Below are 27,741 nucleotides of genomic sequence, written 5' to 3' on the forward strand. Positions count from 1 at the left end.
CCGTGTCTCCGCTGCCTCTCTGCAGGTGCACAGGTAACCAAGCTTACCTGCATGGGATGGCCTGGCCAGCTCAGCCTCTGCCATGGCTCTGGTCCCACCGTGCTTCCTGCAGCTCTCCAGGAGGGCTGTGTCTCCCAGAAATGGCTGGTGCACAGAGCAGTGTCCGACCTCAGGCTTGCAGCAAAGTCAATAAAGCAAACAGCTTCTGTTGAGCCTGCAGGAATCCTACCAGCAGGAAAAAGAATTCACACTTTCTTTTCAGTGTTCCTTACTCACGGAACCATTTGTTTCTCTAGAGACAAAGAGGGAAGGAAGAAACTCATCCATTACACAATCCCCACGATTCACTGCTGTTGCTCTTTATGTGTTGACACAAACCATGCTGGAGAAGGTGAAGAAAGTGTGTTTATTTCTGATTGAAGACTGATTACATCACTATCATGGATAATGTAGTAGAATAATCTTATACTCTTGGGAGAAATCTAAGAATAAATATGAAAAAGTAAAATAGTTTGTTTCCACTGTCCCTGAAGATGACTGATGAGCAAGTGCTGTATTTACAGGATAGTTATCATACTCTAGACTCTGTGCTGAATAAATATTGTCTTGAAAGGGTAAAAAAATCCATCGAAATATTTTAACTCACCACAAAATTAAAAAAAAAAAAATCCATGTATGTGTCCAAAGCGAAGGTTAGTTACATGTTAATTATTGAATCCACACAGGATCACTGTCCAAGAAAGCCTCTTCTCCTGCTGACCCGCTCCCCCTCCACAGAAGCAGCATTAGTGCTTGTCCTCTTCTCCACTGACGAGCTACTATTGGTTCTTCAGGCTGCAAGACAGAAATGATGCCCGAGTCAGGCTCCATCCTGGTGGCTCCCATTCCGCTCCAGAGCTCTGCCTGGGGACCCGGCACCGGGAAAATCTGCAGCTCTCCACAGAATGACTAAAGGAATGTTCTATGTGAGCCACCAGGAGACTGCCATTCTGAAAAAATATATCAATAAACTCTCTCTACCTAAAGCATATTTACAATTTTAAGGACAGTCTTGTGTTTTATGAAAGAAAACCACCATAGCAATTTGGAAAAAGTCTCATTTCTTTAGGTCCTCAATTTGAATTTAAGAGCCTCACAAATCCTGCCCAACTTGCCTCCTCCATGGCCCAGTGCAGCTCAGCTGATGAGGAATTCCTCACCGGAACTGGCGTTGGCAAGCTCAGGTTTGTGCTTTGAGCAATTAGCCCAATATTTAGGTTTTACATTAAAATAATTAATCCATACATCCAACACCACAACACAATGCTGTATGGGCTGTTCTGGGGCTTTCAAATTATGATCAAAACAGAAGATATCAGAGATACCTTTATTTTCACTTACATTAAAAGGGAAGGGAGACAATTTAAATCTATAATGAGGGGAAGTATTACATTCTCTCTCTTCACAGGCAGTGTAATTATTCAGCTGCTCTCTGGAACTGAAACTATGACAAATTAAAATGCCTGTCAATTCCATCTACCTTTTGTAACTATTCATCTTCTGGAGTTGTTAGTGCTCTAAAGGCTTCTTTAGGCATAAACCACTATATATTTCAAAAAGCACATAGAAATGTTACCATTACCAAGTGTTACTGTTACCGCGGCCACCAAGGTAAGAACAAAATCATATGGCTTGGGTGTAAAGTACATGATACAACTCATTTACTCTAATTTCCAGAAATTTAGTAGAAATCTTGTATCAAAGAATGCCTTCCTTCTCAGTGAGGATGTGCAGGAGGAGCTCAACCTTCTGGCACCGGGGACAGGGCTGGAAACATCCAGGAGAAACAGAAATAACATTTGGCACTAAATCTGACCCAAGTGGAGCGGGGCCAGACAGCCCCAGAGCCTCCCCTGCTGCCACCCATGTGTTGGCTGTGCCAGACACACAGATCCCGGGACATGCTTCAGCCACAACAGGCTGTCAATATTTGTTCACACTTTCTTAAATAGATGGGAAAAGCGATGTAAACGCAACCACGGGAAAGGGTGACATTTCTCCAGGCACGATATTTACAATATTTTGATTAGCTCATTCCTGAATAGCCATGCAGCTTCTGTTGATAAATTGTTCCAATTAGACATCTGTGTTCTCAGCCTGAAAAAAGAAAAGAAAAGAAAAGAAAAGAAAAGAAAAGAAAAGAAAAGAAAAGAAAAGAAAAGAAAAGAAAAGAAAAGAAAAGAAAAGAAAAGAGGAAAGAGCCTGCTCAGGCCCAAGCTTGCTGTCTCTGCTCCTCAACAGGACATCAACTATCTGGGCTTCCACAGGGCACAGCCCAAAGTCAAGGCTAAGAGTTGTGCAGGAAAGGCTGCAGAGCCACCTCCCCTACTGGATGTGACCATTCTTAACCCCTCAGAATTAATTTTGACCATTGAATTGGTTTTATCCCAACGATGGCTGCAGGATTGGGTCCCCTCACTGCAAAAAATCCTGAAATTATCCAGGAAGCCTGAGTCTGAAAGGGAAACCCTTATGTGTATTAGCATCTATGAAAGTGTAAATGAGTAGTTATAAAACCCTGGAATACATTTCTGAGCTCTAGATGTGGCAGAGAAGTCTGGCTGATCAAAGAGACAAAATGAAGGCAAGAAGATAAAATTCTTCTTTATGGAAGTGGGAATCGTTATCCCCACACAGTCAGACTCTTAATTACTAGGGCTGGATCTCAGCCTTCCGTCGCTGCCAGCCTGAGCAGCGGAGGACAGCTCTCAGCTCACAGCTCTCAGCTCTCAGCTCACAGCTCTCAGCTCTCAGCTCTTGCTCTCAGCTCTCAGCTCTCAGCTCTCAGCTCTCAGCTCTCAGCTCACAGCTCTCAGCTCTTGCTCTCAGCTCTCAGCTCTCGCTCTCCAGCACATTATTGCAGCGGCTGACAGACCCACAGCTGCCCAGGGATGATACTCACCCCAAATGTGGGTCTGGGCTCTCTGCTCTGTGAAAAGCACCTCTGATCTTTCTACCCACATGCCCAGAGGAGGTACTTCAGACCCAGATCCAGGCCCTCTGGAGTATCTTCCCTAAAGGCAGCTATTTTCTCCGGGCCGCAGTGATGACCCAGCACCCGTTCCCAGCCTGTCCCCAACCCCTCCCCAGGAAGTGCTTTTTGCAAAGCCCCAGGGTAACATTCTGCACAAGCATTGCTTTGACCCCAGAAACTGAATATCCTGTCTCCTTTTACAACTATCTGTGGCTTTAATCCCCGTTGTTTTTTGCAAACCACTTTGAGCAGTGATTTTTCATCTTCGCAGTTTGCATAAAGCAGAAGAAGGGAGGTTTTGCTTCTGCCAGCCCATGGCGAACAGTGAGGAGCAAGGCTGGCATGTGCCTCCCCACCAGTCTCTTGGAAGTAACATTCACAACTGGGATTTTGGCTGCTGCTGGTCCCCATAGGAAGGAGCTGTTGGTGCCCACCATGGTTCAGCCAAAGTAGGCACTGGCCCCTCCCTGGCACCCTGCCCAGCACTGCTTCTCTGTGCTTCATGGGGGGAGAAGGGAAGGAGAGAGGAGATTAAAAAAGCCCTCATCTATTTCTGGAAAGCAAGTCAAACAATGACTCAATCATCTCTACACAGTTCATAAATCCCTAATTAAAGGTTTAATGCCCCTCCCCACTGCAGATGTTCCAGAGTCCATCCACATTCCAAGACTTGCTCCGTGCCAGCACGTGCCCACAGCCAGCGGCATCACCCATCAGAGCCTGAGTTGAGCCCTGTACTTCCCATGCATCCAATGCAGCATTTAACCTTAATTTTCAAATTAAGCTCAAGTACCTGCACGCTGGAGGAAAAAACGGGAGCTGGCAGGTACATCTGCTTCGCGTACGCGCAGGCTGGAGGGATAAGGACTGGCTCAGTATTAGCTCCCTCTTCCTGCATCTTTTACTCAACACCAAAATACCAGCCAAGACACTTCCAGCTTCCTCCCTAAGCCCTGTTTTCCCCCTCTTTTGGTCCAAACAAATGCAGGCAGCAGCATTCGGAGTAGCCCCTGGAGCTCCTTTGAATGATTCATCTCTCCTGGCCAGACTACTCAAGGAAGAGCTGCTCAGCTGCAGGGTACAAGCCTCAAATTGTGTGCTGCCCATGGAGTCCCAGGACCCTCAGCCCTCCACGGGGCAGTGCCAGGGTCCTGGTTAACACAGCTGCCAGGCTCATGGTGTGTATGGTGGGTTATTTAAGGAAGCTCTAACTGGGGCTCTCAGCATGCTGCTCTCTGCAGAGCTCTCAGGAACAGTAATAAATAACCACAATGCAGCTCATTCCTCATAAACGTTCTTCTCCCCTGAAGCAGCTTTCCAGGAAACTCATCTGCCTAGTATTTTTTGGGTGGTATCAGCTTCCATCCTGCAATCACTGATCCCTGTTCACATGTCCCAGAACAAAATCCCTGTATCCCTTCATCCTTGTCCTTCACAAACTGCTGCCCCCTTCTTCAGGTTTGTTTAGTCTTTAACTATATGAAGTATGACAGCTACATAAAATGTTTTGTTGCCCCGGCAACTGCAGTACAGTGGCTTCAGCCTGAGTTACGAGGCAGAGGACAGTCTTGACATTAACTAACAATAATGAGAACAGCAGAAACCAGTGGGAGAACACTGGCTGGAACAAGCAGGGGACGATCCTCACCTGCCCCCCTGCATGGAGCACACCTGGGAGCCACGGTGCTGCGATGACCCAGTGGGACATCACCGCTGTTGAAACCCAGCAAAGGACCAGGTCTGGATTTCTAAAGTCCTTTTCTTTGTATAGAAGAGGTAATTGCTTGGAAAAGCTAGAGAAACATAGATGCAGCCCTGCCAAAATCTGGTTTTTGTGCTGCCCAACACATTCTTTTGCACTGGGAATGGGCTGAGCCCAGGGCACGTGTGTCATCCGTCACTCCTACAACAGTCAAAGCACGAATAACTTCCCAGCATGTTCATTCACAGCACTAGAAATTAAGATTTCTTAATCTCTGCTAATTGTAGGAGACTGCACAATAGAGCAGAACACCATTAGCAGTCATTGCTAGTTCTGCTCATCCTGCTCACTTTTCAGACTGCCCTCAAAGCTACCTGAAGCACTTCAGGTATATCCCTTTATATTCCTCTCCTAATCTGGGCAGTTCTGAGTGATTCAGCCTGAAATGGTTCCCAAAGCTCACATATAAGTGCATTAAGAGCAATTAGTTCATTAAACTAGTCTCTGATATCATGTATCTCCATCACTTCATTTTAATAATTTGTAGTAATTGACAGAGCAGACTCCCCCCAGTTCTCAGAGATGGGTAATGCCTAATTACTCTAAATCACAGAAAAAACTGGTTCACTGGGAAACACCTAATCCCCTTCGGCTCATGGTGTCTCTTCTGAGGTTTCACACATGAAAGAAGCTGCAAACTCAGTATCATTAACCACAAATCAGTGGGACTCCAGGAAGCCCATGTGGATTTGGCCCTGCATTCCTCAACCTGGAGGTGCCTCTGGTATCTGTGTTTTCACAGCAACCAGAGCACAGCCCCCCAGTGCTCCTCTGCTGACAGGGAGTTGGATGCAAAGCACTGTTACAGACAATTCCATCTCGGCAGACACAGACACTGGGAGAAGCACAATGATACTCACTTGGTCTGGTGTTTGGAGCCCTTCAGGTGTGCATGGTACTGCTCTATGGAGTTCAGGGTGACATTGCAGATGTTGCAGGTGTAGCTGCGCTTCAGGCCTGTGAAGAAAACCCAGTGTTGATTAACCCTTGGCTCTGGCTATGCTGCATGGTGAGACCGAGGGAAGCACAGGGCTACACCAGGAGGGAAACACTCCTGTGCCTGGGCTACAGACTACTCAGAGTCAAAATGGCAGCTATAAAGTACAAATAAGTGAAAATGACTGAAGAAAGGGGGAGAAATAGAAAAAAGCACCTATGCCCCAAGCAAACTTCTAATTAATTAGACAGCACTTGGATCCCACATTTCATTTCCAGTTTCACAGAGATTTCTCTTTACAGTGATCCCTCTATTTACTTTTCCAGGCCAGGGTATTCAAGCATTAGAGAAACCTAAAGAAGTATTTTTAGAACGGAGCAGAAGAAAGCCAGGTTCAAAGGCTAATCCCCCCTGAGAGTGTGGTGCCTCTCTCTCCTGTGCCCTCCTCAGAGCATCATCACTGTGTTCACACTAACAAGCACTCGAGGTGCCATTTATGCCTCTAGTTTTTGGTAGTGATCACAATACAGGGCAATTCCCCATTAGCATATTCAGCAGCCAGATCACTTAGGAACTCTCTTTTCCCCAAAGGGATCCACTCTGATTTATCCACCAAAGTGAACCAGCCAAGCACAGCTGCTGGTCTCCAACAGCCCACATTTGGCAGCCCTTGGCTGAAGGTCAAGGCTGGCAGACCGGAGGGGCACCAGGCAGCCACCCAAAGCCAAAGCAGGAGCTCTCTCACCTCTCGGTTGTCTCTTGGCTGCGGTACAGACCATCCCCAGCTGAACTAAGGGCTCTGCTTAAAAACACCGGAGCCCTGGGATTCCTTGCAGGGACTGCTGTGCTCCTTAGGAACTGTTCTAATGTTCCTTGTAATGGTCTCTTCTGGCTTTCTACAGAATTACTTCTTTGCCGAAATTGTTAAAACAACTCATTTAGAACAAATAACGTGTGGCATTCTCAAATTTTATCAGTCCATGCTCACCCTAATTAACTGTACAGGTAATAAACACACTGACCCCTCCCCAGCTAGACCTACAGGCTCTCAAAAAAATCCTTTGTCTTGTTTTGAACTCCAGACACCAGCTACACCAAGAGCCCCACTTCTCTCAAACACTTCATAATATCTCTCACCCAGGAATTTGGCACAACATGAAAATCATCCTTAAATAATATTTCAAAATCACTCAGATGAGTGCTTGCAAACAACAAGCCAGCAACACTGCAGAGGTATTTAAGTAGTTTCTGTATTTCTATGTCATGATGTGGCACAGAACAAAAATCAATTTACAGATGTGCATATGGATTTTGTCCTTACAGAATTTATTCCTGATAGAGCAGTGATGGTTTTACAGTCACACCCTTTGCCCATTGCTGGCAGCTCCTGTTTCCTTCATTAAACCAACGGGCATCAGAAGCCACATGAATCTACCACAATGCAGGGGAAGGGACGGGAAGGAATGGGTGGGAAGGGCAGTGCACAGCTGGCATGGTGTGTCAGCACAGTGCAGCAGACTGAGAACTTGGACCACATCAGGATCTCCACATGGCAGAGCAGGACTGGGGAACTAAGAAACAGGTGATACTTTAACTTAAGGTAATAAGGGTCTGCTGCTCAGCCAATTTAGCAGCACATTAACAGCAGCCTCAGTGAATCTTAATTACTGGTGTAGGTGGAAACGCCTTCAGCAAATACAGCTCCTAACTGGGGATGATGATTTTCTCCCTCAGCATGTCAAGGCTACTCACAGTGATGAACCAGGGGGAACCCTGTTCCCCCTCCCTGTGTTCTGTGCAGGGGAACTCAGTGCTGTTCCCTGATGCAGCTCTTCCCACAGGCTGGAACACGCAGCCGCAGACTGGGCTGATTCCATGAACTGGGATGGAGAAAGGAAACCAGCCTCAAACGAACAGCAGGATCAGACCACAGGCAATAATCACTTCCAGGATATCAAAATTACCAGAATTTGACCCCACTGGAGCTCATCAAAGCTGCTACTCGGCTGAAACTGGTTTCGTAAAACTCCCCAGCCAGTGTGCTGGGGCTGAGCTCAGCCCTACGGGCCATCCGCGACTGGAAGGTGGTCCCAGCCTGAGCAGACCATACTGGCAGCTGCTGGGCTCTGGCTGTATTCTCATCTCCTTTTGCATCCTCAAGACACATCAGCATTGCCTCCCCTGCAGCGTGACATGCATTCATGTAAAATTGAATGTCCTCCTATCCCCATTAAATAAAATATTAACAAGTCAAGTTATTAATGTCATTCTGCATAAAATGCATTAAAACCCATTCCAGGGGAGTTCTTGTTAAACTGATTCTTACTAACCACAAGTGACAGCACAGAACGAGAAGTATTTATAAGGCATACCAAGAAATTATGAGCTGAGATGAAAAATGAAACTCAGCTCTTTGCCTGATTCTGGAAGAATGCATCTCCAACACCATCAATTTACCTGAGAACACAAAGGCTCCAGGTGACATCTCCATTCCCTTGTCCATCTGTACTGCAGAGGCTGCTATACTTTATTTTAGGGATTCAGAGCACCTGTTGCAGGGTTCATCTTGGCCCCAGCACCAGGCAGAGCCCGTTACAAACCACCTGCCACTGCAGAGCCCCCCTGCCTCAGAGAGGGAGCTGGAGAGCTCGGCCATAGAGGACACGAGACATGAACTAAAACTGGTGAGATGTGCCTTGATGGAGCAAACTTGACATTCCTCCTCCCTGTGCCTGGCACAGGCTGGAGAGGGAGAGCGACCAGACGGAGCCACATCGCTGCCTCCAACCGAGCTATGGCCACTCTGCTGCACAGGCACAAGTTGTCATAGCAGAGTTGGAATTTGGGGGTTGGTACCCACCAGGTTTTATCTTCCTATGATCTGTGCCAGGGTGCAGGGGCAGCCAGGGGAGGCAGCTCTGCAGGAAGAAAACTCCCAATTTCTTCCTCTTTCAGGGTATGTTCACATGCTTCCCTGTCTAGCAGGAGCAGCAGGGATTCCAGGTCAGCCACAGAGCAGGGTGGGTCCCAAAGCAGCTCTGTGCCACGGCTGGAAAGCCACACAGAACTGCTCCAAGAGAGTGGGCTGGACCCTGCACTCCATTCGGCCAAGGGAAAGGGATATGTGTGTGCCCCTGCACTCCCCTGTGCTGCAGCTTTAACTCAACACAGACTGCAGAAACAATGCTCATTTCTCCTTTTTTTTTTTTCCCCTCTCCTCATTCTTATTTCTGAGAAGAAAATAAGACTTCAAAATTGCAGGAATGAGCTCTTGGTGAGAAGAATCAATGGTTTTGTTTCCTATAAATATAAATTGTCCAAAAATGTATCTCTATTCTTATTTCTCCAATACACATTCATATTTATCAATAAATATTTTATTACAGCCATTATCAAAACATCAAAGGCTGCTGAAATGTTGTACTTCAACTGACACTGCTTGTTCCAGGCTCACACAATGCATCAAATGTTCATCTCCCACACTAGTCAAAATAGAATTAATATTTAAGCTGTGATGGGAGAAGCCACCAGGGATGAAGAGGAAGGAGATGACTTTGCGATCCAGGGGAAACTGAGGCAGCAAAGACAGTGAGGAGCAGGGAGTATATGGGGATGTTGTCCCCACCATGGCCATGCCCTGCTGCCACTGTTACCTTGTAGTCAGACATGATGTTACCTGCCAAGGTGAGGCTGTTTGCTCAGGCACAAGGTGGATATCATTCCGTGCTGGCCATTGCAGAGACTGCTTTCAACACCTGTAAAGATCTGCTCTAATCTTGCAGCTAAATGCATCCAGGAGAGCATCTCTAGATGGACACAGATGGACAGATGGTCATGACCTAGTTAGAAAAACTGAAAAAGAAGATTTCCCAGCTTGGCAGGCTCAGCCTCCTTGGCTCCCTGGGCCTGACTGCAGCTCGCTGGTGCTGTGGAGCACTGGGCACTGCAGACTGAACCCCCGAAACAGCACCCTGAAGTGTCCAACCAGAGGACCATACCTGTTCCCCTGTACCAGGCACACACACAGCCAGGATACAGCTCTGCTGTCCCCTCTCCTGCCATCCACAGACACTGGCAGGACCACACTGGATCCAGTGCAAACCCCAACCATGCACAGCACCACCGTGAAGGTAAAACCCAACAGCTGATGAGGCTGTGAAGGCCTCCAATTTCAACTCTTCCCAGTAGCTAAATGAATAAAACACTTCCCAATTGATTTATTTACAGTTAATGACATCTTCAGCCACTCTTGAGCTTGGCACAGTTCAAAGTACTGAGTATTTCCATGCTATTGTCCCAGGTTTTATTCCCACATATTTCCAGTAGCAAGCAGTGACTCAGCCAACATGAATCATTGATGGCACTGAGTCACACTAGGTAGCACAGGAGAATCTAGACAACCATTACGAGGTTTTACGGGAGATCAAGAAATGCCCAATATACTCTACAGTCATTAGTATCTCAAGAAAAATTATTTCATTTAGCGAGGAGAAAGCCCCAGGACTATCAAAATGGTACTGCAAAGCCTCACTGGCAAACCAGAGCTCTCCCATGTAGTTCTGAATCAAACTTGTCCTCCTTCCTCAGCTGCCCCAGTCAGGTCCCTATGCGCATATGGGATCGTAACCCAGACTGTGGAGACGAAAGGCTCGTGCCTCTCCTGCACTTACACCTTAGAGTAAACAGGTACTTGTCAAGATTCAGTCCTGGACACATCCTCAGCTGACTCAAACTGCACCTCTCCATCACAAGGAGGGCCCGGGGTGCTGGGGGGCTCCAGCTGCTGAGACTGCCTGGCTGTGGCTCTGCTCTGCTTGAGGGTGGCTCCCAAGGGGGTGCAAGGCCCAAATCTGTGCAACCCCAGGGTGCAGTTCCCACAGGGACCCCGCAGATGCCAGAGTCTCTCCCTGTGGGGCCAGCATGGATGGACTGACAGACAGATGAAGAAAGGCTGCTCTCCCTTCAGTGGGAACACAAAAAATTTGTGTTTAACAACATCCCTGCAGCAAATGCTCAGCTCCTCTTGCTGCTGCTGACCCAGGGCCATTGAAGCCTAATTAAATCATGGAAGACAGTTATCCTGCTCTCCATCACAGAGATGTAGGGAGTGCTCTGCCTCCAGCAACATCCTCCCATCTGCACTTCTGAGCTGTAACAGGCTCTCCTCTCCCAGGGACAGGCCACACTTGCTTGAGGACAGGTGTGTGCACTAATGGAAAGGATTGTTTTAGCAGGAGGCAAGAGAGACACCTAGGAAACATCTGTGAAAGAATGCTGCTAAAACTGCACGCTGGCATTCCAGAGCAGGGGATTCTTTTACAGAACTGGGAACCTCAGGAAGCAGTAACAGCATCTCGGGCTCCCTGCACCACCGGTTACTGTAATGGGCAAGGGTCACGGGATCCCACAGGGAGCAGGTCCCTCCTCTCCATGTGCAAGTCTCTCACCTCTCAGCTCCCCCAGGTCTAGGGTCTTCCCCAGCTGCTCCAGGAGGTCGGCTCTGGCTGCGTTCTTCTTGTGCTTTTTGCCGTCATAGTGCTGCTGTGCCATCATGGGGTTGTTGAACCAGGCTGCGCAGAGCTGGCAGTACCTGTCCGAGTCCCTCCGCTGGGGCGGGGACGGAACCACCGGGGAACTGTCCGTGTGCGGGGGCTTCAGGGAGCCCAGAGCGGCTTCTGTAAAAGGGATTGTTCAGACATGAGCTTCCCCGGGTTCGTGCTGCCTGAGGAACGCCAGACCCTGAGGCAGATCCCACATTAGACACGGGGAATAATTAGCTGCAGTTACACGGTCCCGGTGGATATTTTGGATGGTGCTGCTTGGAAAGCTACCATTTCCCATTAAAAAAAGCATCATGAAAGGACAGCCCAGAACTGTTCCTCAGCTTTCTGCATTTCACTAACTGGGGAAGGAGGATGCTCCCAGTGCAGTTATACATCTTATCGCTGTTCTGACTAAATCTGCTAAACTTATCCTGCTTGAATTGCTACTCCAAGGAAAAATCATCAGTGGAGAATAAATACATCATGCAGAGCCATCTCCTTCTCAAGATAGAGACACATATTTACCATTATCTCAGGATTCTTATTTTTCAATTTATTTGGTCTCAGAAAGAATGGGGAAAGCCATAGTCATTGCAAACTGTCACAGATGAAAAAAAATACTCAATACTCAGTCCCATCCTTCAAAGATCTTCACATTGTGCATTATCAGGTACCAGCAACACACGACCTTAATTTAATTCCATTTTCCTTCAGATTCATCGAAAGCGCATCCAGGAACACAAACATGACCCCCAAATCATTCCAAAGAAGAGTGAGTGATTAGTTTTTATATAATAGAGTGCACTTTGTTCGACAGTTTCCCAACTTCGTACAATACAAGTCACAAACCCATGAAAAAACAGTGTAAAGCAAAATAAAGTTCAGGTAACATTGGGATATAAAAATATACAATGACTAGCACTTAATTATCACACCTCATTCAAAAATTCCCTTTTATGTGGCTTTCCTTTTCTTTTCTTTTCCAGATGAAATGTCTGCTCTTTAAATAATTAACAACCTGCTCTCTCCATGGTACCAGAATAGGCACATTTGGAGGTGGCAAGAGGCATGTGGTGGCTGTCTTTGATCAGGAGATGATCCAGCCGAGCCCTGATGAGCACACAGGGCAGCAAATGCCAAACCCACCTCAGTGTCTGACACCAGGAACAGCAACACAGGGATATATTTAGACATATAATTATGCCTGGAGCCCACTGAGATTGACTCCACAGCTTGAGAAAGTTAATATTGTTATAAAACTTCTGCTGACCTGCTCAGTAAGGGACACCCTTCAAGGAAATTCTATCTTACATATAACATTACTTACAACCTTATCAATTTCCAGGGGTTTATAACCTTCTATTGTTTTTGATGATGACTGCCAAGGTATCAGAGTTCCAGCAGCGATGACACTGCCTCTGAAGAGCTGCTCTGGACAGGGCCAGGCAGGGTCTGGCTGGATTTTGCTCCTAAAAAAAAGTCTTTTCTATGGTTCCAGCAAGAGAGACACAGCCCAGCCCCTCCAAGGTGTACGCAGCAGAACTGCCAGTGCAAGCAAAGAGCAAAGCCAGGGGCCAGCACAGTCATTAGGAAGAAAATTAGGGAATTGCAATATTGCCTGTTCAAACTGGGATTACACAGACTTTGCACGTGCTTGACTCACGAAAAGCAAGCACAGCTTGCTTATTGCAAACGTGTTTCTGCACTCGCCAAGGAGCCTCCCTGCAGGAAGCAGTCCAGGCCCAGAACCCAGTGATGCCACAGGGACTTGGGACAGCCCTGGGGATGCCAGGGGGACCCAACCCTCTGCAGCACCCCAGGACAGGGCTGAGTCCAGGGAACCAGACTGAGCTGCAGAGATATTTGGACCATTATAAACAACCAGCAATTTTGGCAGCCCAGCCCAGATCTGCGACAGATCTGACTTGCTGTTCCACAAGCCCCAGGCTATAAAGTTAAATCTATCCAACCTTTGGTCAGCTTTCTCTTTGTTTCTATGTATGCTGCTGCCGGAGGGGAACCAGGGAGGCTGAAGCTCACGGAGCTGGTGATGTCCACAGGAGTTACATCTCCTGCTCACTAAGGAAACCTGACAGAAGCATCTCCACTCTCAGCCACTGGCCGGCCCAGCAGCCCCATGGCTGTGCCTCTGAGCCCCTCTCCATGAGGCTGGTGGCTTGTGCTGCCCTAAACGCCATGCAGGAGGGAGGTTGTCAGGGGGACTGTCACTCCTGCTTCAGGGGATGGCACCAGAGCCCTCCATGCCCACCCCAGCCCTGCTCCAAGCCCACATCCACACCTGGCTGCCATGAGACCGAGGGCTACAGATCCACAGCAGAGATCTCCTGCCTGCGTCACATGGGAGCTGCCATGGGCAAGGATTTCCTCTTAGCACTCACAGTACAAAACATCTTCTTGTAAAGTCACATTCCTCAGGGCCCACTGACAACCCCCATCAGTCCTAAGGTGTGCTGATCCCAGCCTGGCAATTAATGAAAACATCCCACATCTACCAAATTCTCCCAAAGAGAAATAGATGAAAGTTGACTTCTCTGCAAATGTGAATTTATCATTTTGATATGCACTCCATAACTGCTACAGAACAGCAAATGCCATCATTCCCTGAGCAGCGACACGAAAATTAATAATAAACACTCATGAAACGTCAAATGTTAAAAATGTTTCTCCATCTAAAACACAAACATAAAAGCTGCGAGTTTGACTATTTCAAGTATTTCAAAATGCTAAATAGCTCATGACAGTCTGCCTTACGTTCCCTTTCGCTGTGGGAGGGAAGTGAGAAAGTCTTACTTTGCTGCAAGAGGCAAAATACAAAGTTAGAAACACTTCAGCACTCCGGCAATGAACTAATGTTTGACTTCTTTCTCACATCCAAAGCTTTTTATTCCAAGCTGGATTTAAATGGCACCCAATTTTTTCCATTGGCACACTCCAGGAACTCAGCATGAGGACAAGAAACTGAGCCTCAACAAGGGAGCACTGAGAAACTCAGTTTTCTTCAGAAGAAATCCCAGAAATCTAGGACTAAGACAGACTCCAGTTGCTGCTGGACAAATCCTTGCACCCAAACCAAAAAGCCATTTACTCAGTCCCTTTTGATGTCCCAAAGCCAGAGCCATTGCCACTTTCCCGGAATGATGCCTGCAGGTCCTCGCACTTGGATTGATGAAGACAGCAGCTATTTCCCCCACAATTCTTTGGTTTGTAACTCATGGTGATGATGGGATGCAAGCTGACAGAGGATGTTGGAAATTACTAGAGGAATTCGTCAGCAATAGTGATGGCATAAAGCCTCTGAGGGCTACAACCTTGTACAGCAGAGCAACACGAAAGATCACAACTACTTCACTGTCATGATGAGATACCGTTTTTGTGAGAAACCCGACTGTTGGGCCACTTCTTCTCCTGAAAGCACTGGCACAGAATGAGACATTTGTGTTCCATCTGTATGGTAACAGTGAAGGAGAACGTAGATCTCTGCAAGGGGACTAAGAATAGACATGATTTTCTTCAGGACTGATGAGAGAGAAACCCCAGAATATCAAGCAATAGAATATCCTCCCCAGGAGCATCCAGCACGCTCAGGGCTGCGCTTGGTTGGCTCTCAGGACTCGTGAGCAATGGAGTCTCTGAAGCTCTCTCTGAGAGACTTAAAGCTCCCTGGTGCCAGCCACAGAGGACTGGGAATCCAGTGAAAATTGCTGGGTGACTGCAGGAAGCCCAGAAATGCTGTGTCCAAAGCACATATTTCTGAGAACTCCTGGAGAGCAAGGAGGTGCTTATTAATGTATTCCTGAGCTCAGCTTCATCTTCCAGATCAAGTGGCTGTAAGAGCTGATGAGTCCTTGAGTTACTCCTTCCTAGTGATTAGGATGGCTGAAGAGCCCATTACTCCAGAGCACACAGCATGGCTCACTTAGAGCCTTGTGAGGCTGATCTAGATGATTAAAAAGTGAGATAAAAAACACAGTGCAAGGCTGCAGCTCTTAGCAAGCCCTGCCTTGGCCAGGCCCCACAGCTGAAGGGTGAATCCAAACTGTCAACTTACATGGGAATCAGTCCATGTACTATTCTGAGACCCAGCACTCCTGAGAACATCAGCTCACCTGGACTTAACCAGGAATACCAGGGTTTGTGGCAGGTCCTTCGGTGCTCCAGGAGGAGCTGGCAGGTTGCACATGAGGGATGGGGTTCATGCCCCGGACAAATAAACACCAAACCTGAGTCTCTGCTGCTCTCTGTGCCGTTGCAGCTATGTGCCAGCTGCAGAGAGCAGCCTGAAGAGCCCGACATGAGTGAAAGACCACGATAGTTCATGTGAGAGCCTTCCTCTTGGCGGACCCAGGCGTGGTCCCCCAGGTTGCCACGGCTGTACCCTCACCTCCCACAGGACACACTGGTGCCGGAGTGTGTCCAGTTAAACTGAGCAAACTACCACGTAACACAATTCCCCACATTCCCACAAGCAAAGGGGCCAACAGTTCCCAAGCCCACCCTGGCAAAGGACAAATTATATTCTCTGTATCAGCATCTACAGTCTGTGAAGTTAAAAAGGCAACAAAACCACACACACAGGGTGCCAACCCCCGTTATCTAATCACATCTAGGATTTACGTGCTAGGCAGGGTCCAGTATACACAGCTCCATTTGTATTTTGTGCTGAAGGAAGTGCCACTGGCAGCAATTCTGGGTCACATCTGTCTGCAGGACCTCAGCCCAGCAATCCTTCCCAGAGAACGAGGAGTGCTTTGTTTGAACATTCTCTGCTTCCACAACCAAAGAGGAATTTTTTTTCACAGATTATTAGTGGTTTTCAGGGACTTTATGGTTAAGCAAACAATAAGATGGTTAAATTGTCCAATTCCAACATTTGACTTCTTAAATGTGGAAGTTAATAGGGTGCATTACTAGAATCACTGCAGAGGAAAGCACGAAACCCATCTGGGCAAAAATCAAGAAACAATCAATCCAAGGGTTTTTAAAGCCTGGACTTCCTTCTGTGGTAAGAGCAGATGATGCTCTGTACTGTACAGTAACACCAAAGGTTTATTAAACATATTAGCTGAGCTGATAATTAAACTGCTGATAATTAAAGTCAGGCTTGGCTATCTGCACCCACTGGAGACATTGTCTTCCACCGAGAAAACACTTTGGAACTGTGGAACTGGAGATAGGGCTCTCGCACCAGGGCCAGTCCCAGCTGATAAACTCCTAATCTACATAAACAAAGCAGACAATAATGAGCATCAGGAATTTTTAAAGGCTGTTATGACAAAAACACAAATGAATAGCCACTTCTGTCAGCCGCCACCGCTCAGCTGCCTGTGTTGTATGCATTTTCTTCCTTCTGTGGTAAGAGCAGATGATGCTCTGTACTGTACAGTAACACCAAAGGTTTATTAAACATATTAGCTGAGCTGATAATTAAACTGCTGATAATTAAAGTCAGGCTTGGCTATCTGCACCCACTGGAGACATTGTCTTCCACCGAGAAAACACTTTGGAACTGTGGAACTGGAGATAGGGCTCTCGCACCAGGGCCAGTCCCAGCTGATAAACTCCTAATCTACATAAACAAAGCAGACAATAATGAGCATCAGGAATTTTTAAAGGCTGTTATGACAAAAACACAAATGAATAGCCACTTCTGTCAGCCGCCACCGCTCAGCTGCCTGTGTTGTATGCATTTTCTGCCCGCACACACGGAGCCAGCACCTTGGCCAAGCCCCCTTGGCACAGTGAGCCCACACCACTCTGCACCGGCCCCTCCTGCTCCGCTCGCTGCCTCTGGACCTACCTGTGGCCTTTAATGCTGGTTGTTCCCCTAGCAACAGTTTTAACCTTTTGGCATGGATTTTCCCTTGGTAATGCGATTCCGCCACCACTGCTGAGGTAAAGGACATGTTACATAGTGTGCAGCATTTGTTCTTATCCACTGAGTCACCATCACTGCCCTGGGTGGAGACAAAAACACAGACAAAAAAAAGAGGTGCATAAGCCCACTAAGCACAATCACAGAGAAAGAAGAGAAGAATAGAAGAGAGGAATCTAGGTTGTTAGCCAAGGCCATGGCTGCCAAGTGTTTCCCTTCCTCGTCTCCCCCAGCCTTGCTCCCGTCTCATCCCAGCCCTGTCCAGTTTGGGGACACCTCCAACGCTCCAGAACCTTCGCTCTCGTCTGCACTGGGAGCTCAGCCTGTCACTGTATCCCATACAGCCATGGAGCTCCCGGCACATCCCCGAGCCTTTATTCCTGTTCTCTGGCTGAGGGAGTCACACAGACCCAACACCAGCCGTCCAACACCAACCCTTCCTCCCGATGCACTTTTTTAAGAGACCCCAAAACATCTGGGGGGACAGGACTGGGGGTCACAACCCTCTCTGTAAGTGGGAGAAACAAATGAACCATCTGAAATCACACAGGTCCCTCCAGCAGGATCCAGCACCAGCCCTGGGCAAACCTAACACAGAGTGGACACCTGACCCCCCACTGAAGGTCATTTTCTCCTCCCAAAAAAGGACTATTGGAAAAACGACTGATTTTCATCACTTTTTTCTTGCTGATAACTGTAAATCAAACCTTAGGGAGAAATCTCAAGAGGTGATTAGTACTATTCTGAGTGTAATTTGCACTTCTTTTAAATAGCTTTCTCTCAAGATATTTTATGTCTTCAAAGGGAAATCACTTGAAAGTTAAGAGCAGAGTAGAAAATTTCCAGTATCTATTGATCATCAGTGGCAACATATAAAGAGCCTCCAACAGAGCTCGTTTGAAAAGCTGATACACTTCGTTGTTAATGCACCAGGGTCTCTTCCTCTGCCAGGGCTGCTCTTCAGTGACATTTTTTTCCTTTTCAACCTACTTTCTCAGCTAGACTGCAATTAAAAATAAAAAATTAAAACCCCCTCAAAGAGCCCCCCAATACCTCATGTAGAGTTCAGGGTCCCATTTACACTGACCCACAGTTCACTGTGCAGCTCATCTGGGTTCACCCAAGTCTCTGGACGAGTGTGTCTCTCAATGTGTGGGTAGGAGTTCAGCCACCAGCAGGAGAAGAGTGTCCCCAAACCCTTGGTGGGTCTGCAAGCCCCTCTGCACACGTGTGACAGACCTCTGCTCCCTAACAGCCAGTTTTATACACCAAGTGCCATTTGTTGTAAGTGGGATGCACAAGGTATTTGGGCTCTGCCATTATTAAGCATTTACCAAGGTCTGTATCATCCCTTAGCAGCATCACCTCCCTTCCCTCCTCCACCAACCAAACCCCTGCACAGAGCCAGAGGTGCTCTAGGTTGATCCAGCCCTGAAGGGTAATTATGCCTTCTCATTTGTCAGAGGCTGTTTTACCTGAAACCAAAGAGGCTGGGGGAAGTCAATCCGGGTGTCTTTTGTCACCCGCTGAATGACACCGCGCTGACAGGATCGTGCAGGTGGTGAAATCACACGGCTGCTCACCCAGGATGCCTGAACTGGGGCACAGGGCTCTACACAGGGCAGGTGGCTGCTCCCTGGGGATGTTCTGCACCCACGTGCACCCACCCATCCCTTCTCACCACTGTCGAGCTCCCGGGGCTGAAACAGTGAACAGGCACTAACAGCTCCACTGAGCTTCTGTAAATCTACACGGCAGCTCCTTAACCCTGTGCTGCCAGACCCAGCCAAGGAATATTTCTACATTTTGTTTCTGCAGCTTTCTCCAGCCGATCCTGTCTCGCCAACCTTCACTACAATGCAGCACAAAAGCCACTGGCTTCATACAAACTGAAGCACAACAGAACACATCACTGGCTTGGAGTTAAAGCATCCATCTCCCAGCACTAACATCCCTTCTCTTCCCCCACTCCGTAGCTGTACCGAGCCAGCCTAATTTATAGGGCTTCTTTTTGTAATATTAGAAACTTCAAAACCAGTCTTGTATATTCAACAGAATTAACTTCAGTTATTTGGCTGCCTGTTGACAAGCTGCTAAAAGGCATAATTCTCACTCAGGGCCAGGCACTTGCAGTCCTTTGCTAGATGTTCCTTAAGAAATCCACAGGAAAAGTAAGGATTTTTGTTCCACAGAAACAAATCTGCTGTCTTCATTTCCTAGGTTTTACTAAGAAGAAAAGATAATACAAACCCTAGAACACAGCAATATAAACCACAGCATTAAAGTGCTGCAAAGTAACTTTAAAATTTGAATTAATTTTCAGTGCATGAAGGTGCTGCTGTTAAAGAGCTGCTTTCTGTACTGCTCCATAGGAAATTCAGGACATTTCCATTCTGGAGCCTGTTTTTCTCATGGGACGAGCAAAGAGCAAGTACCAGTTCATGGCTCTCTAAAGCTGAAACACTAAGTCTGGAGCCCCTTAGGCCTGAATATCCTGAGGAACAACCAGCCCTAAATGAAGTGCAAGAGGTGTGACAAGGTCAGCATGTGTCCCACGGCATCCTCTCCAGCAGAAACAGAGCTGCTGGCAGCCTGGAGAGGATGGGGTGACCCAGGATACCCCCCACCTGCCACTGCCCAGACGTGGTTCAGTGAGCATTTAAACCTGTCAGAGAATGAAGTCTTCCATTGCTAATTTCTTTCACTAAACCAATACCTAATGCTTTGGATAGAAACCTCTGGTTGGGTACAAAAGACAGTAAGAATGCTGGCCCTAAAACCAGTCGCTACATCTCAGTCTCAGGGTAGGTGCTGAAGATTTCAGTTGCAGCACATGGTAAAATCTGCCCCAGAAGCATTAAATGCTCTGATTTCCTCATTGCTTGAGGCCAAGCCTCCTGAGGCAGCTGCAGAGAGGCACAAGCCCTTGGCTCCATCACCCCCAGCACCACTTTGCAGGACACATGTTGCCTCAGCAATAGAATCTAATATCATGCTACCTTCCCTCAAACCATTCATCCTCACTGTTATAAGCCCTTTCCTCTTTAAGGAAGACGAAGCTGGTTAAAGCAATTTACTATCTTACAGTACAAGTAGGACTAGAAGGGATTTGAAGGCTTTCCTCCCACCCCAAAAAAAGCACTTCGTATCACATCAGACATTTTCACCATGTCTGTTCTAGTCATAAACAGGGTTAAAAGCAGTGAGAATCAGGATTTAAACCTGATTTACCAATACTGGGACTTAAAGAAATAACTCCTGATTTCAGTAGGGCCCTGATACCTTCTCAGATTACTTTCAGTTGAAATGTCAAGCAGAAATTTAAAATCAAAGGTCAAGACATGAGGTTTTTCCCCTCCTCCACACCAAATTAAACCAATAATGAAGAGCACAACAATCGAGTTGTTATCCATTGGAAAAGTACTTGTATAAGCCTTCTACTTCTCACTCCAAAGGGCTAGTGGGTGTTTTGGGAACGCAGTGTTTTTGCAATCCTCAAACAACAGCCAACCCCTCACTTCGCCTCACAGAAAGGTCAGGAAGCAGATGCTGTTTCCAATCCCATTGCACAGAGTATCCACAACTCCAGCCACCTCTCCCTCCTGCTGCCACCTGGCAGAAGGACAGGGTGTTAGTTCTGTGGTCAGCAGAACACCAACCCAATGGCATACAGCCATGTAACAGTTTTGATGAAAAAAGGCTAATATTCCCTTTTTAGTTGCAGATACTTCTACAGGAATTTAATTGGTTTTCACAGATTGTTTATAATGCTCATTAAAGTCGCTGTGCCATGGCCTGAGCGACGCTGCCGGGATTGGGCACTGCACATGCACGTGGTAGGGGTGTTACTGTGCAGCACTGGAGATGTCCTTAGAGATGTTCTGCTCTCTCTAAATGCAAAGGCTTGTATAATATCTGATCAGCAACAGGCCTACTTTGAGCTGTAAATGTTGGCAGATTTTCCCTGCTATATTTTTATAACACAAATAATTTTAGAATTTAGGTCTGGCCTAGCCTAGCATTCACCTAGAACATGAGGACACGTTAATCCACCCCCACTAGGGCTGCCCTTGGCAAAAGCATCAGCAAGCACAGAATTACATTCCTTCTCCATATTGCCCTTCACAAAAGCAGTGGGAAATAGTTCAACTTTGACTTATTTGAGGTCTGATTGGTTCTCTGTCCTCCATATCCATGCTGAGGTGCACATGCACCCTTGAGAGTGGTCTTGGAAGTTGGGTGAAGGGGTCTGACCCCAGTGACCCCAGTGCTGCTCCACACAGAGCAACCACAAAGGCCCTGCCAGCAGCACCCTGGAGTGGCCATCACCCCTCACCTGGAGGCACGAGCTTCCCGCAGGCATCACCCCTATCACCTGCCCCAATTGCTCACCAGCAAACCCAGCCATCACACTGAAATGGAGTAAGCCCTGAGTATTTGCTATCAGCATATTTTTTCCTATGAAAGAACATTCGAACAACTAAAACCACAATTACTGTTGCTGATGTACATAATAATTCTTGTGTAGTTTATTGAAAATTATTTCCAGTTATTCGCATTTCGGCTAATCTAAATGTTACCTCTGGGCACCTGATCATCTGTGGCTGTAACAGAGAGAATGTTGTAGCCCAGAGTCAAAGATTCACAAAGCAGCTGAATAAACAGGGACTTGGATTATACCCACATTTTCTGACCGGAGCTTTTTTGCCGGGCAGCCTCCATCGATGGGGTGAAGCATGTAATAGAGGCGGACTTTGCTGGCATGCTTCCGACTCTGGAATGCAAAAAGAAAAGAAAAAGGAGAACTGAAGTTACAAGGAGCAAGAGGCTCTGTTGCTGTGCTCACTACACCAACCCACAGTCAGATTTCATATCCCCTTGACGTATATATCCAACACCAGGGCAGAAAAGGGGAAAGGATCCGGGCGAGGAGCATTTGCACTTCTCAGAGTTTCCACAGAGCTCTGCACCCAGCTGAAATGAGTTGTGGGATGAAACCTGCCATTAGCAGAAGAAGTGGTCCACCCTGGCCCCTCTCCAAGTCCCGCTGCCTGCAGGCCCTCCAAGACACAGCAAGGATCAGACGGCGAGGGAAGGACAGCATTTGTTATCAGACCATTTCCATGGTCAGATTGAAAGATGGGGGTTACTGAGCTTCAGCCAGAGATACAACAGCATCCTGAGGTGTCAGAGGCACACACACAAACCAAATTCACAGCTCCTATGCTTCTAGAATGATAAAATGTAAGAGGGGTAAAAAAATCTCCCATGAGGGAGACACGAGCAGGTTTCACGCTGCCTTTGGGCACAGCTGGAGTTCACTGGCAGGTGGGGTTAGAAGAGACAGGAGATCCCCTGGTGACCCCAGCAGCAGCAGCCAAAGCAAATCCTTGGGACTTGCAAGACTTAAAGGAAGATTTTAAAGCTTCTACAGCAGGAGTACAGACATAAACCTTCAAAACCCTGACTTACATCAGGTCTTGTCTTCCAGCATATGCAGGGGGGAAAAGCCTGCAGCCACAAAGTACCTGCACCCAGCACATGGGCAGCAGACACATGGGGAGCTGCTACCATGCAAATGTTTCCTTTGAATCACCCTTTCCAACTGCCCCACAGAACAACAGTTCTAATGTTATAATTTCAGATCACAGAGCTGCAATTTAAAAATATTAAATTATCATTAGCATGTTCTGGAACATTCTTTTTCCTGTGGTATAAACTTGGAGCTAAATTTGCAGGAAGCTATATTTGTATTCACATGCAGAAATGTGACTGTGCAATAATTTTTTCCACAGAGCAAATCAGTCAAGATAAATAATGTCAAATATCTGTCCCCAGCTTGTCTTCCTGCTGCATTTAGCAAATGTGCCATGGTCAGGGTGAAGTGCAGGAAACCCCAAAGCTCCAGCTACCACATGAGCAACCCAGACAGCAACTGCATAATTAGAAAATGACAAAATGAATGTTTGAAATGCACAGGACAGAGGTGCAACGCCACTCCTGGTGCTTGGCCGCAGTCCCAACTTCCTGCCTGAAGCGACGCTTGGCGGGTCCCTCGCACCACACAAGGCTAGTCAAACATATTGTAAAGGCAATGTGGCCAGAGTTTTTCAGCTGAATTTCTTCCCTGAGCATTGACACCCCGCAGAGCAGTCAGCCTCCCTCGAGTCATCCTCCCCATAGTCACGAGGCTCTTCCCTCGGTTGAGTTCATCCAGCACGTCATGATGCCCACGCGCACACAGCCACAGCCTGCTCAGTTTAGAGGGTAAAAAATTTGGGAGGGGTTGCTGGGTGTGTGTAATCTGCAAAGATGTTAAGAGGAATAATTTTTACGATTCTGCTCCGTGGAGCTCAGCTGGACCATAAATGATGCCCAAATGTCAGCGTTAAAAGACAGCGAAGCTTCAGCCTTCTGTAAAACACCTCTCACCTTTCTTGACACATTTGTTTGGATTTGTGAAAGCCAAGACAAAGAAATAACTTACGTTTGGCGTAATTTAAAACTACACAGCTCCTTACGCAACCTTATTATCTTACGGTCATAAAAGCGGAGCTTAAAATCATCCCTGGCCTCCGCACGCATGTGGTGAGCATCTCCTTCCCTCTGAGGAGCAGAGGAAGCACAGCCCATTTGTCATCCATTTTATCTCTGGCATTTTCTACATTTACATGTGTATTTATCATCCCAACACCCCAGCAGGAGCACGGCAGGAGCACAGTGATTATTCTTAGCGTGCTGCTCACAAACAGCACTGCGGGTTATCCTCTCCCTACTGAAAATCTGCAGCTTCAAGGCACAAGGAGGGCAAGTGCCAGACACACGGGGGGCCAAAGGAAGAATCACGAACAGGAGCCAGAAAACTGGGATAAACTGGGATTAGGCCACCTCCAGCCCCCATTTTGATCCATCTCACCACATGCGCAAGCCTCAGGAAAGACAAAACCACATCTGTAAATCCTCAGTCCGGAACGAGCACACTGCCTTGTTGGAAGCACCTCCAACAGCCACCACAACCTCATTTTGGGTGCAATAAGGGTGTTTCTGTGCCCATGAATATTTCTTTTGTAGCCGTACAAAGTGTTATGCCAAAGGCATTTTTACTTCCCTGTCTAGTGGGAGCAGCACCTTTCAAAGGCACTAAGTCTGGTTTAATACTGCAGGCTTGAAAACCAGCCCTGACCATGCAGGGAGCTCCAACAGAGTCTGTTTTCACACAGCTGCTGCAGAGCTCTGCATTGCAAGCTCATTTGCTACTGTAAGGCTCATCAATAAAAGTAAATAAATGGATCATTTCTATCTCTATCAAATCTACTCTAATACAGAAGATCGTGGCAGAGACAGCAAAGTTCTGGCAATTCAACCCCAAAACATAGAAGGGCAAAGCAGAGCTAAATTGTGCTATGAAATGCAATTTGATATTGCATAAATCAGGTTTTGCAGCACACTCTGCCTGGAGCAAGCGGCGAGAGCAGGCAGTGAAGTCTCTGCGGGAGCAGTGGCAGCTGGCAGGGCCCTGGGAGCTGTGGATGGGGCTGGTTTGGGACATGCAGCCCTGTTGGCCCTGTTTGATGGAGGAGCTTCTCATCCCTTCTCTGTGGATTTACTAACAGCTCTGGGGAGGACTGACCCATCTCCCTTCACATGGCCAGAAGTTGCCAGCTGAGGCATTATAGCCCGGGGCTTGCCAGGTCACACAGACACACAGATCCTCCCTTCCCTGCGTTTGTCCGGGGGTCTGGGAGAGGAGTCCTCTCACCAGCTGCATGAGCTCAGGCACCCCACCACGGCCCCAGAACGGCTCCCACTTCACATCACTGATTCAAGCTGACCTGGCAGTCTAAAGCACTTTGCTTGTAGAGGGCCTTCTTCCCATCTCCCGTCATCAGGTTCGCATCAACTATCTCTGCAGCTTCCCTCAGGCTGTGCTAGCATATAATCTCATTTCCCAATTCCCCATATATCCCTTCATCAATCCTTGCTCCCTCCTGTGCTGGCAGCTTTATGGTTTTGGGCAGTTTACCTTTCCTCTCCTGCTCCTCCTTCTCTGTGACCTCTTCTCCAGCCAAAGGCCAGGGACCCCCACACTGGAGAGCACGTGGTTGCACCAAGTACCAGCAGAGACACAGGTGCAAGATGAAGGAAGGAACCACCACAGCAGCCCAAATGGCTGCAGCTTCTGTCTGTAATGAATTATTCTTCAGAAGGCCATTGGTTGGGTTTTAATGCTTTTAGCGCACATTGTGTTGATTTTTTTGTGTGCTGGCAATTTCTTAATTAAATTGCCATGCAACATGCAGTCACATGATTATATCAATTTTATTATCTGTATTTGCCCTACTTGTAATCTCATCAAAAGAGAGAAAGTTATTTTGGCTGGCCCAGTTCTCCAAACCTTGAGCAGAAACCCAGTTACATCGTTCTCCAGCCCCTTTCCTGAGCATGCTGTGCCCAGGAGTTGTGCCAAGCTGGACGGCTCCGGCTCCCCGCACGGGACCCCCGGCACTGCCGTGCTTGCTTCCTCCTGGAAACTTCCTCCACTTCCCCACACCCACAGAGGGTGAGCAGTGACAGTGCACAGCATGTGGCCAGTGCCCTTCAAGCACCCACTTGTGAATTACTGGACCTGCTGACCTAAACGACATCATTCTGGAATTTGTAATCGCTGCCTAACAACCTTCCAAATTTCTACTGGAATAGAACCAATCTATTCCTTCCTCTATGATATAACAACATCCTCTGCATTTTTTAAATAGACAAGAGAAGTATTTTCAGCAAATGCCTTCCCTTTTCTGCCTCTACTACCCACACAGCAAACACTGTCAAGATCCCTGTGGCTCGCTGCAGAGCTGAACTCCCGGCTGTTATTCCAGACACTGCTGGATGCCAATGTCCTTTTTCTCCCTTTGTAATTTTTGAAAAGCCTCATTTATAATTTATGGTCGTCTCTATCAACTTCCCCTTTTTCCTCCATGAGTTAATTTTTTAAAAAGTGTCTACTCATGCTTTTGCCTTCCTGGGCACACAGATATGTGTCTGCAATTCCCAAGTGCTCAGCTGAATTCTCACCCCCATTAAATCAGCTGCTACAAAGCAACAGGGAGGCACGATATTGGTTTGGACATTGATTTGTTTACACATCAAGGCAACTACTGAGGATCTGTTCAGCCAAGCAACCACTAGCTCCACTTCCTTACATCTGTGATCATTCCACCTGGCTTGCCAGGCTGACTCCAAGTGGAGATCCTGAGCATGAATTTTCTGTCTCAGGAATCACCATTGTGATCTTTAGCTTTACTGCTTCCTATATTGGTTTTGACTGTAACCAAAGTATCTCTTGTCCAACACACTGCTGGGTGCCCTGTGGAGAGGAAGCAACTCTTCTCAGAGGCTGTTTCCAGAGCAGCATGGCAGGAGCAGCCGGGCTCAGCACCTGGCTCGCGTGGTGCTGCTGCCCACAGACCTGCACCCCACACCCGGGGCTACCACAGACACCTGCTCCTCCCCAAACCCACTGGCAGTCCCTTCTAACATCACTCCCTCACATTCCTTCTGCAGGTGGATCTTATATCTACACTAATGCAACCATGCATTTCCTTTTCCGTTGGTATTAAGGGATTTTTTCAAGCAATGTACCTCCCTGAGCAACCTGATTGAGCTGAAGGTGCTCCTGCTCTTGGCAGGGGTTGGACTAGACCTTTAAAGGTCTCTTCCAACCCAACCCATCCTACGATTCTGTAAACATGTCAAGGGAAAGGGGATGCAGGGACAGAGCGAGCAGGCTGGGAACTTCTGAAACGTGCTCCACACAGCAAGCTAAATTCTCGCTGCTCACCTGCAGCTGCAGCTCAGGTCCCTCATCTCGGACCACACTGCTGCGGGATACCGATGTTCGAGGTGTGGGTGGGCTTCACTGCTGGTACAGCCCCACCATCCCAGTACCAGGTAGGCAACAGAAGAGTTAATGTCTGCTGTGCATGTGAGCTGCCCAGCACCAGCTCCGCAGCATGGCAGCACCAGCAGCAATGCTGTTGCTCCCATTCCATCGTCACTGTCTGAGACAAATCCCTGTTACAGCGCGTCAGTGCCAGTCACTCCTGAGAGCCCGTCAGCCCCGAGCGCACGGGGGCGGGTCTGTCACAACACACGATAAGAACTAAAGACTCTGCTTTCAAACACCAAGAACCCCAATCCAAACATGGGTTGCAAGTTTAAAATATTAAAGACAAGCAAGAGTGAATACCCTGAACAAAGAGGTGCCCTCCTGCGCAGCAGGATCAGGAAGGGAATGCTGCTGCAGGAACTTGCCTCCCGGGGACACTGGCCAGGGTGAGCCAGTGCAACCTTTCTTTGTTTTCATTCCATGTAGCTTTAATGTGACATCCCTTATGCCTCTCCATTACTGCTAACCCTGGGGTCCCATTTTCCCAGTGTGTTTTATGGCTGCTCTGGAAAGGCCTTTTAACTTCAGCTATTTTTAGACAGCAATAGGCCTCTGTGCAGAGGTACCTGGGAAGGGAGCTGTGCACAGGGCTTCATCTGCTCTGCCGTTGCTGCTGTTTAGCAATAGATTTTGACACTGGGAGTGCATTA

At 47.6% G+C, this 27,741-nt stretch overlaps 1 protein-coding gene across 2 annotated transcripts in view; it reads right to left on the reverse strand.

Moving 5' to 3' along the window:
• Positions 1-251: 251 nt before the first annotated feature.
• Positions 252-27,741, reverse strand: part of ZMAT4 (zinc finger matrin-type 4) — a 32,711-nt gene continuing 5,221 nt past the window's right edge. Inside the window, exons 2-6 of one of the 2 annotated variants that reach the window (XM_008632697.2) lie at positions 21,833-21,922; positions 17,074-17,230; positions 11,160-11,387; positions 5,636-5,732; positions 252-834 (exon numbers count right to left, since the gene is read on the reverse strand). In XM_008632697.2, coding sequence (XP_008630919.1) covers positions 819-834; positions 5,636-5,732; positions 11,160-11,387; positions 17,074-17,230; positions 21,833-21,922 — 588 coding nt within the window. In that variant the 3' untranslated portion in view covers positions 252-818. The remainder of the gene's footprint in view (positions 835-5,635; positions 5,733-11,159; positions 11,388-17,073; positions 17,231-21,832; positions 21,923-27,741) is intronic. The other variant, XM_017732123.1, reaches the window with a different exon arrangement.

Source organism: Corvus brachyrhynchos, unplaced genomic scaffold, assembly GCF_000691975.1.
Source record: "Corvus brachyrhynchos isolate BGI_N302 unplaced genomic scaffold, ASM69197v1 scaffold150, whole genome shotgun sequence".
In the NCBI taxonomy this organism is placed as follows: domain Eukaryota; kingdom Metazoa; phylum Chordata; class Aves; order Passeriformes; family Corvidae; genus Corvus; species Corvus brachyrhynchos.